The sequence below is a fragment of the Eutrema salsugineum genome, unplaced genomic scaffold (assembly GCF_000478725.1).
Source record: "Eutrema salsugineum unplaced genomic scaffold, Eutsalg1_0 scaffold_20, whole genome shotgun sequence".
In the NCBI taxonomy this organism is placed as follows: Eukaryota; Viridiplantae; Streptophyta; class Magnoliopsida; order Brassicales; family Brassicaceae; genus Eutrema; species Eutrema salsugineum.
In genome coordinates this window covers 2200874-2215306 of record NW_006256828.1, presented here as the reverse complement: position 1 = coordinate 2215306, position 14433 = coordinate 2200874, and the positions used below count along the sequence as shown (strand labels likewise).

At 37.5% G+C, this 14433-nt stretch overlaps 2 protein-coding genes across 2 annotated transcripts; both read left to right on the top strand.

The window, feature by feature from the left end:
- Positions 1–1470: 1470 nt before the first annotated feature.
- Positions 1471–2658, top strand: LOC112086444. The gene is made up of 3 exons (XM_024155368.1): positions 1471–1797; positions 1887–2598; positions 2654–2658. The coding sequence occupies exons 1-3, from the start codon at positions 1471–1473 to the stop codon at positions 2656–2658; spliced, it is 1044 nt and encodes a 347-aa protein (XP_024011136.1).
- An 8458-nt stretch (positions 2659–11116) lies between these two features.
- Positions 11117–14220, top strand: LOC18016225 (probable serine/threonine-protein kinase PBL19). Its single transcript, XM_006398338.2, has 4 exons — positions 11117–12080; positions 12757–13008; positions 13205–13327; positions 13589–14220. The coding sequence occupies exons 1-4, from the start codon at positions 11682–11684 to the stop codon at positions 14051–14053; spliced, it is 1239 nt and encodes a 412-aa protein (XP_006398401.1). The 5' UTR covers positions 11117–11681; the 3' UTR covers positions 14054–14220.
- Positions 14221–14433: the final 213 nt, after the last annotated feature.

The following is a 14433-nucleotide window of genomic DNA, read 5'->3' as shown; positions in this document are numbered from 1 at the left end:
TGTAGATTTCAACTAAAATTCAAAGAGATAAAATACTAATACATCCAAATGTTACAATCTAAATTATATACGTGTTTTGAATAGTTTTCTTTGACTAATTGTAGTTTACTAAAACGCGTGTTATAACCCGGATGTGATTGTTTGAATAGATAACAACAAATAATATTAAATTGTATATTTGATGTTAACAATAGTTAAAAAAAAAATCTTTACCAAAATCAAATTATGTATGTATTAAACTTTAAAGAGAAAACGGTCATTTAAATATCGAACTTACACGTTTTTGCCAAAATAAATACAGACTTTTTAATAAGCTAAAAAAGATACAAACTTATATTAACCTAGCCAACTAAGATATCATATTAGTCAATATAATTAACCGTGTATATGTGTTAATTGTCGTTAACGATCTGTTAAGTCCAAGACGACATCGTGTCTCTAAAACAAAACATCCCCAAAATCATCTTTTGTATTCCCTAATTTCTTCCACTCTTCTTCTCTTCTCTTCTCCAATTTCACGACGTCTTAACTCTAAATCGATAATCCTCAGTTAATATGGCAGGAAGGAAGAAGCTAACCCCTCGTCGACGCATAGCACGAAAGTCTCAGTCATCACGCAGAAAAGTTGAAGATGAAATAGATGAAGATGAACGTGAAGCAATACCTGGAGATGACTGTATGGTTGTCGCTGATGACGATGGTGATGAGATTATCACCGAGGAAGCACAGAATGACGACGCCGCTGAAGCACATAATGACGACACCGATGAAGCACAGAATGACGACACTATGGTTTCGGAAGAAGAAAACACAGAAGTATTAGTCACTCACTTTGGTAATATTGCTGCAGAAGATATAGAGAGTGATGACAGTGCAGATGACGTTTGGAACGACGATACCATACCAGATCCTTTGTCAGATGATGAGGAAGAAGGAGAAGCAGAAAGGGAGTCTCGAGAGGATACATCATCACCTGAAGAAATTCTAGCACTAGGTAAGACATTTGGTTCTGCTTCGGAGTTCAAGCACGCTCTTCTTAGGTATTCTCTAAAAACCAGATATGATATCAAGTTGAAATTTTCCACACAAAAAAAGCTTGGTGCGATTTGCTCTGACACAGAATATGATTGTAAATGGAGAGTTTACTGCTCTTATGAGAAGAGTAAACACAAGCTGCAGATAAAGGTTTATGAGAATCAGCACATATGCGTGAGGTCTGGTTATACGAAGATGTTGAAGAGTTCGTCAATTGCTGAGTTGTATGAAGAAAGGTTGAGATTGAATCCGAAACTTACGGCAGTGGAAATAGCTGATAATATTAAGACAAATTATAATCTGATTGTTACTGAAGAACAATGTCGGAAAGCGAAGACCAAAATTACTAGGAAAAAACGAGCTAGTCATGAAGCACATTTTGCTTGAATCTGGGATTATCAAGCAGAGATTCTCAAGACCAATAAAGGCACCATTATGGAGATTCAGACTATTCCAGGTCCAAGACCAGGAAGCAAGCAAAGGTTTGATCGTATTTATGTCTGCTTTGAAGCACAGCGAGTGGCTTGGAAGACACATTGCAGACCTATCATAGGACTAGATGGTGCATTCCTTAAATGGGATATTAAAGGACAGTTGATAGCTGCAGTTGGCAGAGATGGAGATAACAGAATTGTTCCAATAGCATGGGCAGTAGTCGAGATAGAAAACGACACTAATTGGGAATGGTTTGTTAACCACCTTAAACAAGATTTAGGTCTTCTTGATGGCAGAGACATAACAATCATATCAGATAAACATAGGGTAAATTGAATAATTTTTGTTTAGTATTTTTTTGGTTAGAGATAATGTTGTTTGTTGGTTACACTAATAGTTTGTGGTTTCTTTTGTAGAGTTTGGTGAGAGCTGTTCACATTGAACTTCCAGAAGCAGAACATCGTATGTGTGCTAGACACATTCTAGGAAATTGGAAGAGAGAGACGCATGATATAGAGTTAGAGCGTCTCTTTTGGAAAATCCCACGCAGCTACACCAATGGAGATTACCTTGATAATCTGAAAGCTTTGGAGAATTACAACAAAGTTGCATATGATTCTCTACTAAGGACCAATCCTCCAACATGGTCTCGAGCATTCTTTAAGGTTGGTTCATGCTGCAATGATAATTTGAATAATCTGAATGAATCTTTCAATAGAACCATTCGTGAAGCAAGGAGAAAACCACTACTTGACTTGTTAGAAGATATTAGGAGACAATGTATGGTTCCAACTGCACGGAGGTTTATTATGGCTAATAGGTTGAGGACCAGATTCACTAAGAGTGCACATGCTGAGATTGAATTGTCTATAGACAAGTCTCGAGACTGCAAAAGATACATGTCTACGAATGATGTGCATGAGGTAGACTATCATGGATGTGGATACCGTGTTGATATGAACAAGAAAACATGTGGATGTGGGAAGTGGGAGTTGGTCGGCATTCCATGTATTCATGCTGCTTTTGTGATCATAACAAAAAAGCAGAAGGTTGATGATTATGTTTCAGAATATTTTACCACATTAAAGTGGCGTCAGACTTATGCGAAGAATATTGAACCAGTGGAAGGTATGAAGTTGTGGCCGAGATTAAATAGGTTGCCTGTTTTACCACCTCCAAACAGATTAGGCAACTGTGGTAGGCCACCTAATTATGCTCGGCGTAAAAGTGTTGGAGAAGCTACCTCATCCTCTAATAAGAAGACTAAGTTAACCCGTGAGAAGAGAATCATGACATGCTCGAAATGTAGGGAAGAAGGGCACAATAGGTTATCATGTTCAAGACCAATTTTTCTTGAGCCGCCGGAAGCTAAACGACCAAGGGGAAGACCAACACTACAAGAAAGATCGGGTTTTACGTCGGCAGGTATCGACGTAAAAGAGCATTTACGTCGAATTAACGACGAATAAAAAATCGTCGTAAAACGATCGTCGTAAAACCGAAATCGTCGTAAAACCGTCGTAAAATTACCAACTCCGGAAAATCGTCGTAAAATTACCAACTCCGGAAAATCGTCGTAAAATCGTCGGAAACTATTCGTCGTAAATGCGACGTAAAATTTCCAACGGAAGTACAACGAAAGAACTCCATCATAAGAACGACGTAAAATCGATGTAAAATTACATCGATTTTACAACGATTAGGAGACGAACAATTTCAATTAAGGGAAACTAAATTTTTAATTGTCGATGTTAAATCGTCGTAAAGTTTCGACGTAAATCCGACGTAAACTTATTCGACGTAAATTCGTCGTTAAATATTCGACGTTAGATCGACGTAAATTTACGACGAATTTACGTCGATTTATAAATTAATTATTTAATTCAATTTTAATTTAATTAATGAATTTTTAAAATAATCAAAAAATTAAAAATAGAAAAAATTTGAATTTAAATTGAATAAATTCAAAAATAATTTATAAATAAATAAAAAATTAATATAAATTGCTTTTTACAAAAAAAAAACCTAATCTATACAATGATATCGTAATCGTCGAGGTTGAGATCGACGTCACGAGGAGGCTCTCCGTCTTGGCCGCCCGTCGCTGCTGGGTCGACGTTTCCCGTCTGCACTACCGGAGCCGAAGACTGACCGCCTATCGCTGCTGGGCCGACGTTTCCCGTCTGCACTACCGGAGCCGAAGACTGACCGCCCTGCGTCTGCTGGTCCGATGGTCCAGTACCGGAAGTACCACCGGTCTCAAAAACCCTTCGTGCTCGCTGTTGCCTCGCTCGGATTGCGGTGGCCAACTTCGGAACCGCTTCCGCAATCATGTCGAAGAGATCATGTATCTCGGTGAGCTCCTGCTCCTGGCGAAGCTGCGGATCCTCCTGCGTGCGGAATCCGGAAGCCGTGGCGGCGGGACAGTCTCTAATAGAGCCCATCCCTAAGGTTCGGCCCTTCTTCTTCGGAGCAACCTACAAATGGAAAATAAAAACGTTAATTATTTATTAAGTAATAAATATAATAAATTTTAAAAAAATTGAAATAGATCATACCTCTTCGAAAATCTGGTATTGCTCAGCGACGGTCAACGGTACTTGGATAGTACCGTCAGGTGTGGCCTGGGTCTCCCGCTCGGCGATCCGCTGCATAGCGGCATTGTAGATCTCCTCGGACCGAGCGTCGACAAAGCTCCCGTCCTTCTTCCGGTGAGTGGTCTCGAAGAGCTTCGTCATTGGAGGTAGTTCTCCTCCGTTCTCCTCGGCCTACCAATTAATAAACATTATTAGTCAAAAATATTTATTAAATTATAGCAATAAATAAAATTAAAATAATAATGAAATAATTTATATTTAATTACTTACCATCATGAGACGTCTTCCCGCAAAAGATATTTGGCCAGAAGTGTGCGGGGTCACTAACTTCTCACCAGTCACCGGATCGACCCGGTTTCGGACGGCCAAACACTTAGCGGCGTTGGTTTGGGCATGCGGGTCCAGCCAATACGCCTTCAACCCGTTCCAACAGGTAGTGGACATGGAGCTCGGCTTTGCGTCGTCGCCGTCGGTCTCCCATTTCCGCTTCCAATCGGAAACGGTGTTGACTAGGCGTTTCTTCGCCTTTTCCTGGAAAGCTTCGCGGACCGTCTCGTTGATCCCGATGTCCCAGTTCCACCGTTGCTGCAAAAGAAAACAAAAAATTAGATAAACAATATAAAAGTAAGAATAATTAAATTTAAAACAATTTAAAATGATATAAATAAGTTTTAAAAAATATTACCGCGAAGCACTTGTACCAGGTGTCGAACGTCTCTTGCGACACCTTGCTCCAATTGTAGTGCGGCTCCACGAAATGACTCTTAATTGTGTCCGAAACGCTCCGACCGACACAATTATCCAAAGAAAACCTATGAAACCAAAAAAAAAATTATTACATTAATATTTAAGTAAATTAAAGCGTTAATTTAAAAAATATAAAAAACAAAAAAGTTTACTTACCAATAAGAGCCTGGTTCCGCTTTTCCGGAAACCAGACGTCGTAAAGCCCCCCGTCCCGGTAGGGCTAGTAAATCCTCAACCGTAAACTGGGCATACGGATGAGGAAGGGCGGGTACCGGTTCGGCAGCCCGCTCTTCTCATAAGTAATTAAAAAAAATTAGTTAACTTTTTTTTCCGTCAAAAGGAGGAGGAATGCGGAAGGAGGAAGCAGAGAGAGAGGAAGGAGAGATGAGCGATGAAATGAGGAAGGGGTCCTATATATAGAATTTACGACGAATCCGTCGTAACTTCGTCGCAAAGGTCCCACCGTAGAACAAAGCGAATAAGACAAACACACGTGGCTGTATTTGGGCTTTGCGACGAGTTTACGACGATCCGTGTTATTCGTCGTAAAATCGTCGTAACATTACGACGATTTTACGACGAATCGTATAAATCCTTAAAATTAAAACGGCTGTGTATCCACAAATCGTCGTAAATTCGTCGTAATATTACGACGAATTTACGACAAATTATACCAAAACTGATGAAATTCAAAAATTGAAACATCAATAAGGACATACAAGCATGTCTATTCATGATACATGTGGTGTGTATAACTTTCTAGCATGTTTACATAACTTAATGAAGAATTTAGTAAGATGTAAGATAAATCCATACATCTTGTGTAAATGTATATAACACCTTAAGAATACTTGATAAACACATATATGTCAAATTTTGAATTTTTTTTTTTTTTGTTTAGAAAGTTGTTTTACCTTATGAGATGGTAAGCCATTTCATTCTCTTCATCAAAATCCCCCCTGAACCCCATAAAAGATTGATTATAAGATTTAGGGATTACATTTCGTCGTAATCTCGATGGTATATTACGACGAATTTACGACGATCACTCCCATTCGTCGTAAATTCGTCGTAATAAAAACCACATTTCTACAAGTTCCTGAACCTTATACTACAGACCCTTATATAATACATCAGTTTACTTTGGAAAATGACCCCAAAAACCATTCTGTAAGTTGGGAAAACTAAACCCTATAGGGTTTAGGGTTTGCATGTTACAACGAATTTACAACGATTTCTATATAATCGTCGTAAATTCGTCGTAATAGTCAACATATGTACAAGTCAACACTTAAACAAATTTTCATCAACATTTAATTAGTCTTCATTAATTGGCTTTAATTTTTCAAAAATTTAAATTTGACAAATGTTACATTGAAACGTTCAAAGCATGCAATTAAATGTCGACCAACATATTTAATTAGTCTTCATCAACATTTTCCTCGGTGTCCTCATCATCATTGTCATCATCATCACTGCTTGTTTGAAATTCGTCTGCACCTTCTTCAGTTTCGTCCCCATGTAGATCTTCAACTTGTCGATTACGTGGATCAATTAAAAGAACATTTTCTTCAACATCCGGTTCTGTAATGTCGACACAATCATCTTGTTGCATTGGCGGGAGATCTACACCATCAATTATACCCCTTGGAGCAACTTTGACAACCGCCAGCCATGAAATTCCCGTATTCCGAACTCGAGGATATGGAACAAAGGTGACTTGTTCTGCTTGAGATGCAAGTATAAAAGGCTCGAACTTATTGTATCGCCGAGATGCGTTTACATCTACCACTCCAAATTTGTTAATTCGCACTCCACGACCTACCGTAGGATCAAACCAATCACATTTGAATAGAACAGTTTTCATTCTGACTAATCCGGGGTATTCCACTTCAATTATCTCTTTGATGATCCCATAAAAGTCTACTTCACCTCGTACACAAACTCCATAGTTTGTAGTTGCCCGTTGAGTGCCATGACTATAAGTATGAAAAACATAGCCACGTGTGAAATACATAGCTGCAGTAGTTATCTTTGAAATAGGACCTAGGAGCAACTCATGAAACCATACTGCATATGTCATGTCATAATGCTCGACTTGACCTTTTAACCACAATGCATAATGTTGGTCTTTTCGCTTGTTAATTTCATCTTCTGAAACACCGTCAATGCATTCTTGGACTCTACTGACGAAAGTGCTGAAATTTTAAAACATTGTTAAGGACATTTCGTCTGTTCAATCAAATTTAGATCATACATGGTTATAATTATGTACCTCTCGTAAGGTGCCAATTCCTCGCAATTCAGAAGTATATATGTATGTGCGCTGTGGTAGTCTTGTTCGTTTGACCAACAAGTTTCTTTTAGTTTCCCACTTAGACGTCCAATTGGTGAGAATATATCAGGCACACCTTCTACTGCGTAACTTTGTCCTACACCCCCATCGTCGTAACGTCTTGGAGCCCGTTTGCGTGTACGAACCTTTGGAGCAAAGTAATAAGACGTGAAATGAGAAGTCTCTTCTGTCAGACTTCCCGCCACGATAGATCCTTCAACTTTTGCTAAGTTTTTGGCCTTACCCTTCAAATGCTTCATAAATCGTTCAAACGGATACATCCACCTAAACTGAACAGGTCCTCCCAACTCTGCTTCATGAGGGAGGTGTATAGGTAAATGTTCCATAACATCGAAGAAAGCAGGTGGGAATATTTTCTCTAAATTGCACAACAATATTGGAATATTTGTAGACAGTTGTGCAACTACATCTTCTGATAATGTCCTTGTACTTAGATCACGGAAGAAAGCTCCAATGCCTCCTAGTGCCTCATGGACATGTCCCGGTAGGAGTTCAGCAAACGGAAAAGGAAGTAACCGTTGCATAAACACATGACAATCATGACTTTTCATCCCTGAAAACTTTTGTCTTTTATCCACAGATTTAGCCAGATTAGATACATATCCATCAGGAAATTTCACGGCTGATGATACCCAATTAAACAATGCTGTTTTTTGTTCAGCACCCAACCGAAATACAGGAACAGGTGCTTTCCCATTACTCACCATATGCAACTCAATTCTGTTACATATATCGGGTAAGTCCATCCATGATTTAACGCTGTCTTTGGTTCTTCCTTGGACGTTCAAAACAGTATGCATGATGTTATCGAAAAAAATTCTTCTCAATGTGCATAACATCAAGATTATGTCTAAGCAAATGATCTTTCCAGTAAGGCAGATCCCAAAATATACTTTTCTTGTGCCAATTGTGATGAACCCCATATCCGTCAGGCATATTCGCAGGAGTGTGCCAATTTCCTCCAAGGGGGACCGTTTCAAGTCCACCCCAATGATCTATTTGCGCTTCAAGCTCTACTCCAGTTAGGTACACTGGTGGAGGGAGACGAACCAATTTGTTCTTTATAAACAAACGCCTATTTCTTCTATATTGATGGTTTGGTGGTAAAAACCGACGGTGGCAATCAAACCAACAGGTTTTCCAACCATGTTTAAGCTGAAATGCGTCAGTCCTATGAAGACAATAAGGACATGATAACCTCCCATGCGTTGTCCAACCTGATAGCATTCCGTATGCCGGGAGATCGCTTATTGTCCACATAAGCACCGCTCGGATCGTAGAATTTTTACCACTCGAACAGTCATATGTTCGTACTCCAACATGCCACAACTGGTTTAACTCATGTATGAGTGGTTGCAAAAACACATCAAGGGCCCGCTTTGGGTGATTTGGACCAGGGACTAATATACTTAGAAACAAAAACTCTCTTTGCATGCACATATCTGGAGGAAGGTTATATGGCGTAAGAATCACAGGTCATAATGAATATTGCCTACCAGACATACCAAATGGACTAAACCCGTCAGTGCAAAGACCAAGATAAACATTTCGCTTAGACCTAGCAAAGTCTGGATGTACGGTGTTAAAATGTTTCCAAGATTTCCCGTCAGACGGGTGAGTCATTTTGCCATCTGTTTGTGAATGTTCCGCATGCCATCTCATCGACGCAGCTGTCCGTTCGGATTGATATAGTCTTTTTAACCTATCAGTGATAGGAAGATACCACATTCGTTGGTAAGGAATCTTCTTACGCCCAGCAATTTGCGGTCTATATCTTGGCTTTTGGCAGAAACGACATTCTTCAAGCTTCTCATCATCTCTCCAAAAAAGCATACAATTATCAACACAAACATCAATCATCTCAGAAGGCAATCCAAGACTAAAAACCAGCTTCTGAATTTCATAATACGTTTCAGCAGCCAAATTATCATCTGGCAAATACTCTTTAATAAGATCTGCCCAATCGTTCATGCAAACTTCAGATAGATTGTGATCAGTTTTTATTGTCATCATCCGATCTGCCAATGATAATTTTGATAAACCTTCCCTACATCCCTCGTACAGAGGCTGTTTTGCTGCGTTTAACATATCATAAAAGCGTTTCGCATCTGCATTGGGCTCCTCAACAGTATCAGCATGTGTTTCATGAAATGCATCAGTAATCATTTCATGCATCCTATCATGATCTTCACCCTGAACTTGACTACTTTGATAATCATTGGACGCTTCAAAATCCACATGTTCTTGATGATTACTACTACTCCGTGCAGCCATCTGACCACTACTTTGACCATATCCCTCTCCATGCTGATACCAAATAAAGTATTGGGGCATGAACCCTCTATTCAATAAATGCTGCCAGACAGTGTCAATAAGAATATGTTTCCTATTTTTGTATTTCACACAAGGACAATACATTTTGCCGCTTTCAATTACAGTTTCCAGAAGGCCGGCTTGGTACATGAATATTTCCAATCCGTTTTTGAAGTCTTCAGTCAACGACCCATCACCATTTTTGGGCGTATACATCCACTATCGTAGATCGTATATAGACATTTCAAAAACAAATATTTGACTTTTTGTTTCTGAAATTTGATAGAAATTTCAACTACTAAAAATTTTACTTAAACATTCAAAGACTCAAAAAATTTGTGTCTTTATATGTTTTTTTGGATTGATGGAATAATAAGAGAAGAAAGGGTATATATAGAATTTTTTGTTTGGTTACCAACATATTACCATTGCATATTTACATCAAATTTACGTCGAAATAAAATTTACATCACATTTACATCGATTTTACGTCAATTACAAGATAGAGGACAATTCGTCGTATTATCGATGTAAATATTACGACAAGATTACGACGAAATAAAATTCGTTCTTTATTCGTCGTAATATCGTCGTAACATTACGACGATTTTACGAAGGTTATTTTTTACGTCGAATTTACGACAAATTTTTTGATCATCGTAAATACGACGTAATGTCGTCGTAAATTTACGACGACTACAAATCGTCGTAAATAATTCGACGGAAAAGCCCCTCTTTCTTGTAGTGCAAGGAAAGAACAGGTTATTCATCTTTCATGTTTTGAAAATCTTGTTTCATTAAATTATTCTTACGTTTTTCATCTTTTGTTTCACTTTCATTTTTTTTTTACTTTTGGTGGACATAGGAAGGACAATCACAAGGAGGATCACAAGCTTAATGGCAAGTCTGGATCACAAGCTTAGTCGCAAGTCTGGGTCACAATGCTTTTGGCTTTTGTTGGTTTTGTTTTGTTTTTTTTGTTGAAGACTTTCTAACTTTTGATGGCTTATGTTTGTAATAAATCATAAGATGTGGACGAGTTTATATTAATTTGTATACGAAAAATACTTAAAACATAAATTAATAGTTTCTAAAGGTTCTAACAATCAACATTAGAAAAAATACGGTGTTTCTCAAATAATATCTGACCGAATGAAACAAAAGATGTCGTCAGCAAATGGATTAGCAAGAATTTTAGTTTCGGAGAGATCATTGATCAATGTTGGTCCGAAGGTTTTCTTAAAATGAGTTGATACGTGGGTTTGAGTTGTAATGTTGTATCATTAAGACTTGGAAGTCTAAAGGAAATTAACAAGAAACATCGGAGAACATAGAACTAAGGACATGTAAACTCTTTTCAACTAGAATTCATAAACTAAAGTGATGATGTTTTTTATTGCCTAAGACTCATACTCAGCATTACTGTGAATGATCAGTTTTGGGTGGCCTACTGCAAACCAAAACATACGAAATTCGTAAGTATATTTAAAAGTATTTAGTGGCTGTAACCTGTAAGCTGAGTTTACTTACATTAAGTCATTAACTATCACTTCCCTCTTTTTTTAGTTTTTATGTTTTTTATTTTCATCTTATTACAACATCAGTCCCTACAATTATTACAGAGTCTAGAATTGTATGACAAAATCTTAACCATTGATCATTTCTGTCTTTGTTTCACACATATACTATTCTACGTCTGTTTCCGTACGTACGCGATTTCTTCTTTACTTCTTCCTTATCTTTTTATAAGGAAGAGCTTAACACTTTTTGTCCCTTTCCCATTTACAAATTTTCTCTGCTTTTCTGGACTAAGAATAGGAGAGAGAGATTATTGTATCTTTCGCTTTTAATTTTGCTGTCTCTCTCCTTAATTTTCCAGGAAAACCTCGTCCTCCTGGTAGTTTAAATAGATCTGTGTTCATACTCATTCTATCACAGAAAGACCCATTATTTTGTCGTCTCTTGTTCAGATTTCATTGTTCATGTAATCTTATCTTCTCAATTTTAGGTTTTCCATTAAACTTGTAGAGGAACCCAAAAAGCCTTTTTTTAGTATAGTTTTTGGGTTTAACTGATCAAAGTAATTATTTTTTGTTTATTTGGCCTTTGAGTTTTCCCATCAAAATTCCACTTGTTTTCCTTACAAAAAAAGGTTCAATCTTTTTGACATTTTTTTCTCTCTCTATCTCTGTTAAGACATGAATTGTCTGTTCTTGTTCAAATCAAAGAAAACCAAACCCAGGAATCATCAAAAAGACAGCAACAACAACAACAAAAAGACCAAAAGAAAAGGAAAGGGATTACAAAACTCAGCTCCACAACTGACGAATCGGAGTGAAACATCGTCGTTTAATATCCAGACGCCTAGATCTTTGCCTTCTCCGAGAAGTATCAGAGATTTGTATACAGAGAGAGAACAGAATCTTAGGGTCTTCACTTACCAAGAACTCAGTGAAGCCACTTATGGGTTTAATAGAAAGCTTAAGATCGGTGAAGGTGGATTCGGTAGTGTTTATAAAGGAAAGATTCCGACCACTGGAGATTCTGATTCTCCACTTGTCGTCGCCATTAAGAAACTCAATCGACAAGGATTACAGGTAATTTAAAAAAAAAAAAAAATTACATTGTTACGTTTTACTCAATGTCTTGTCTCTGTTTTGTTGCTTAATCTAATCATCAGAAGATGATGAAGCAATAAATGGAAGCTTAAACATTCTTTAAAGTATTCAAATATTCAATATTGAAGCTAATCCGAACTTTATCACTTGCTTTGATGTATAAACTTATTCAATCAATATTAAGTATAAGTGTAGAAACAAAAACCATCGAAATGGAAGCTTATCGTGAAATGTAAGCTTTGATCTTCTTCAATGAATGTATGAAGAAAATTCGAACTTGTCACTTGTTTTAAATGAAAATTGAAGAATTTTAAGAGCTTGAAAGATCGGTTTAGAATCGTCAAACAGAGGCTTGAATATTCTTCAATGGATGCATTTTCAAACTTTGCCACTTGTTTTAATGTGAAATTAAAGAAAAAAATTCGATTCTTGATTTTGCTCGAGTTTCTTAACTGAAGAAGCTCAGATATTCTCATCCATGGATTCAGTTATGGAGAAAAATTAGAATTTTGTACCTTATTTTAATGTAAACTGGAAGAAATAGCTTACAAATCGTGAAATATTAGCTTTGTCACTTGGTTTAATCTAAAAGTCTGGAAATTTTGTCTCAAAAGTTTAATCTTTTCTCTTCTCTTTGGGTTTTAATGGTGTATAGGGTCACAAGCAATGGCTAGCAGAGGTTCAGTTTCTAGGAGTAGTGAACCACCAAAACGTTGTGAAGCTCTTAGGCTATTGCTCGGAAGACGGAGAGAATGGGATTGAGAGGCTTTTGGTTTATGAGTACATGTCGAATCGAAGTTTAGAGGACCATCTTTTCACCCGTGGATCATACACATTACCTTGGAAACAAAGACTCGAGATCATGCTTGGTGCAGCTGAAGGATTGGCTTATTTACATGAAGTTAAGGTAAACAAAAGAAAATGTAACCCATCACAGAAAATCAGGCTTCTTGCCATTTGAATACCTTAGTCACATACATGTTGGTATAGAGCATGATCAGTAGATTAAGAATGAGACATTCTGTGAACCTTTCACTATACTGTTTAGTTTTCTGAGTTCAGATGACTCAATGGATGATACTTTCTGGTTTGTTTGTTGGCAGGTGATATACAGAGACTTCAAATCTTCTAATGTGCTCTTGGATGATAAATTTTGTCCGAAATTATCAGACTTTGGGCTTGCCCGAGAAGGACCTCAGGGAGACAATACTCATGTCACAACCGCAGTAAGTCATAATCAAATTGAAGTTTGACTTTATTTATTTGGTAATGATGAAACCAATTGTTTTATGAACAGAGTTCGGTTTCGTTTGTTTTCTATGTCTATCTTTGGTAGGAGTGGCTTATCCTGTTCATGGTTTGGTTTGCATGTTTTGGTTTAAACATTTTGGTTTGGTTCGACATGTAGATATGTAGGCTCACTCGAAGTTTTGGGTGATGAATCTCTTACAAAGTTTGACATTTCTTCTTCTTGATTCTGTGTATAGAGAGTTGGAACACATGGCTATGCAGCTCCTGAATACGTGCAAACAGGCCATCTTCGGCTAAAGAGCGATGTGTATAGCTTCGGTGTTGTGCTCTACGAGGTCATAACCGGCCGCCGAACCATTGAGAGGAACAAGCCAGCCGCTGAACAAAGGCTGTTGGATTGGGTCAAAGAGTATCCTGCTGATAGTCAACGCTTCAGCATGATCGTTGACCCTCGGCTACGCAACAATTATCCAGCTGGTGGAGCTAGGAGTCTGGCTAAACTGGCTGACATTTGTCTGAAAAAGAACGATAAAGATCGACCCTCGATGGAAATTGTAGTGGAAAGATTGAAAAAGATTATCGAAGAATACGATAATGGAGATACTTCGATGGCTGCGACTAGGGAAAGCAGTCAGGTAAGGAAGAGGCAACTTGGAGAACCTGTGAAGCGAAGTTTGAGAGGAGTTAATGTTAGAGGGTGATTCTGAGTTTAGAAGTTTTTTTTGCAGGTTTTATATAAATAAGTCTTATGGTTTATGCGATTTATTGGTTTATTGTGTGGGATTAGTAGGAACAAAATCAAAACGGGTAGCTTATTGAGTGTTTATAAATAAAATATGAAACCTTTTGGTGATTAACGACAAGAAAGTCGATAAATTTGTTTAGCCCAACTAAAACAAAACTAATATATTCATCGTTATCGTTCTGTCACAAGATACTGAAATTTGAAGCGATTTATAAAAAGGCGTACAAAATTCATCGTTATCGTTAAAATTGTTGTAAATCACTTATCGAGAGAGAGGAAATTAGTGTGTCTCTTATTCCAAATATAATATGATATATATATAGTATTATGAAGATC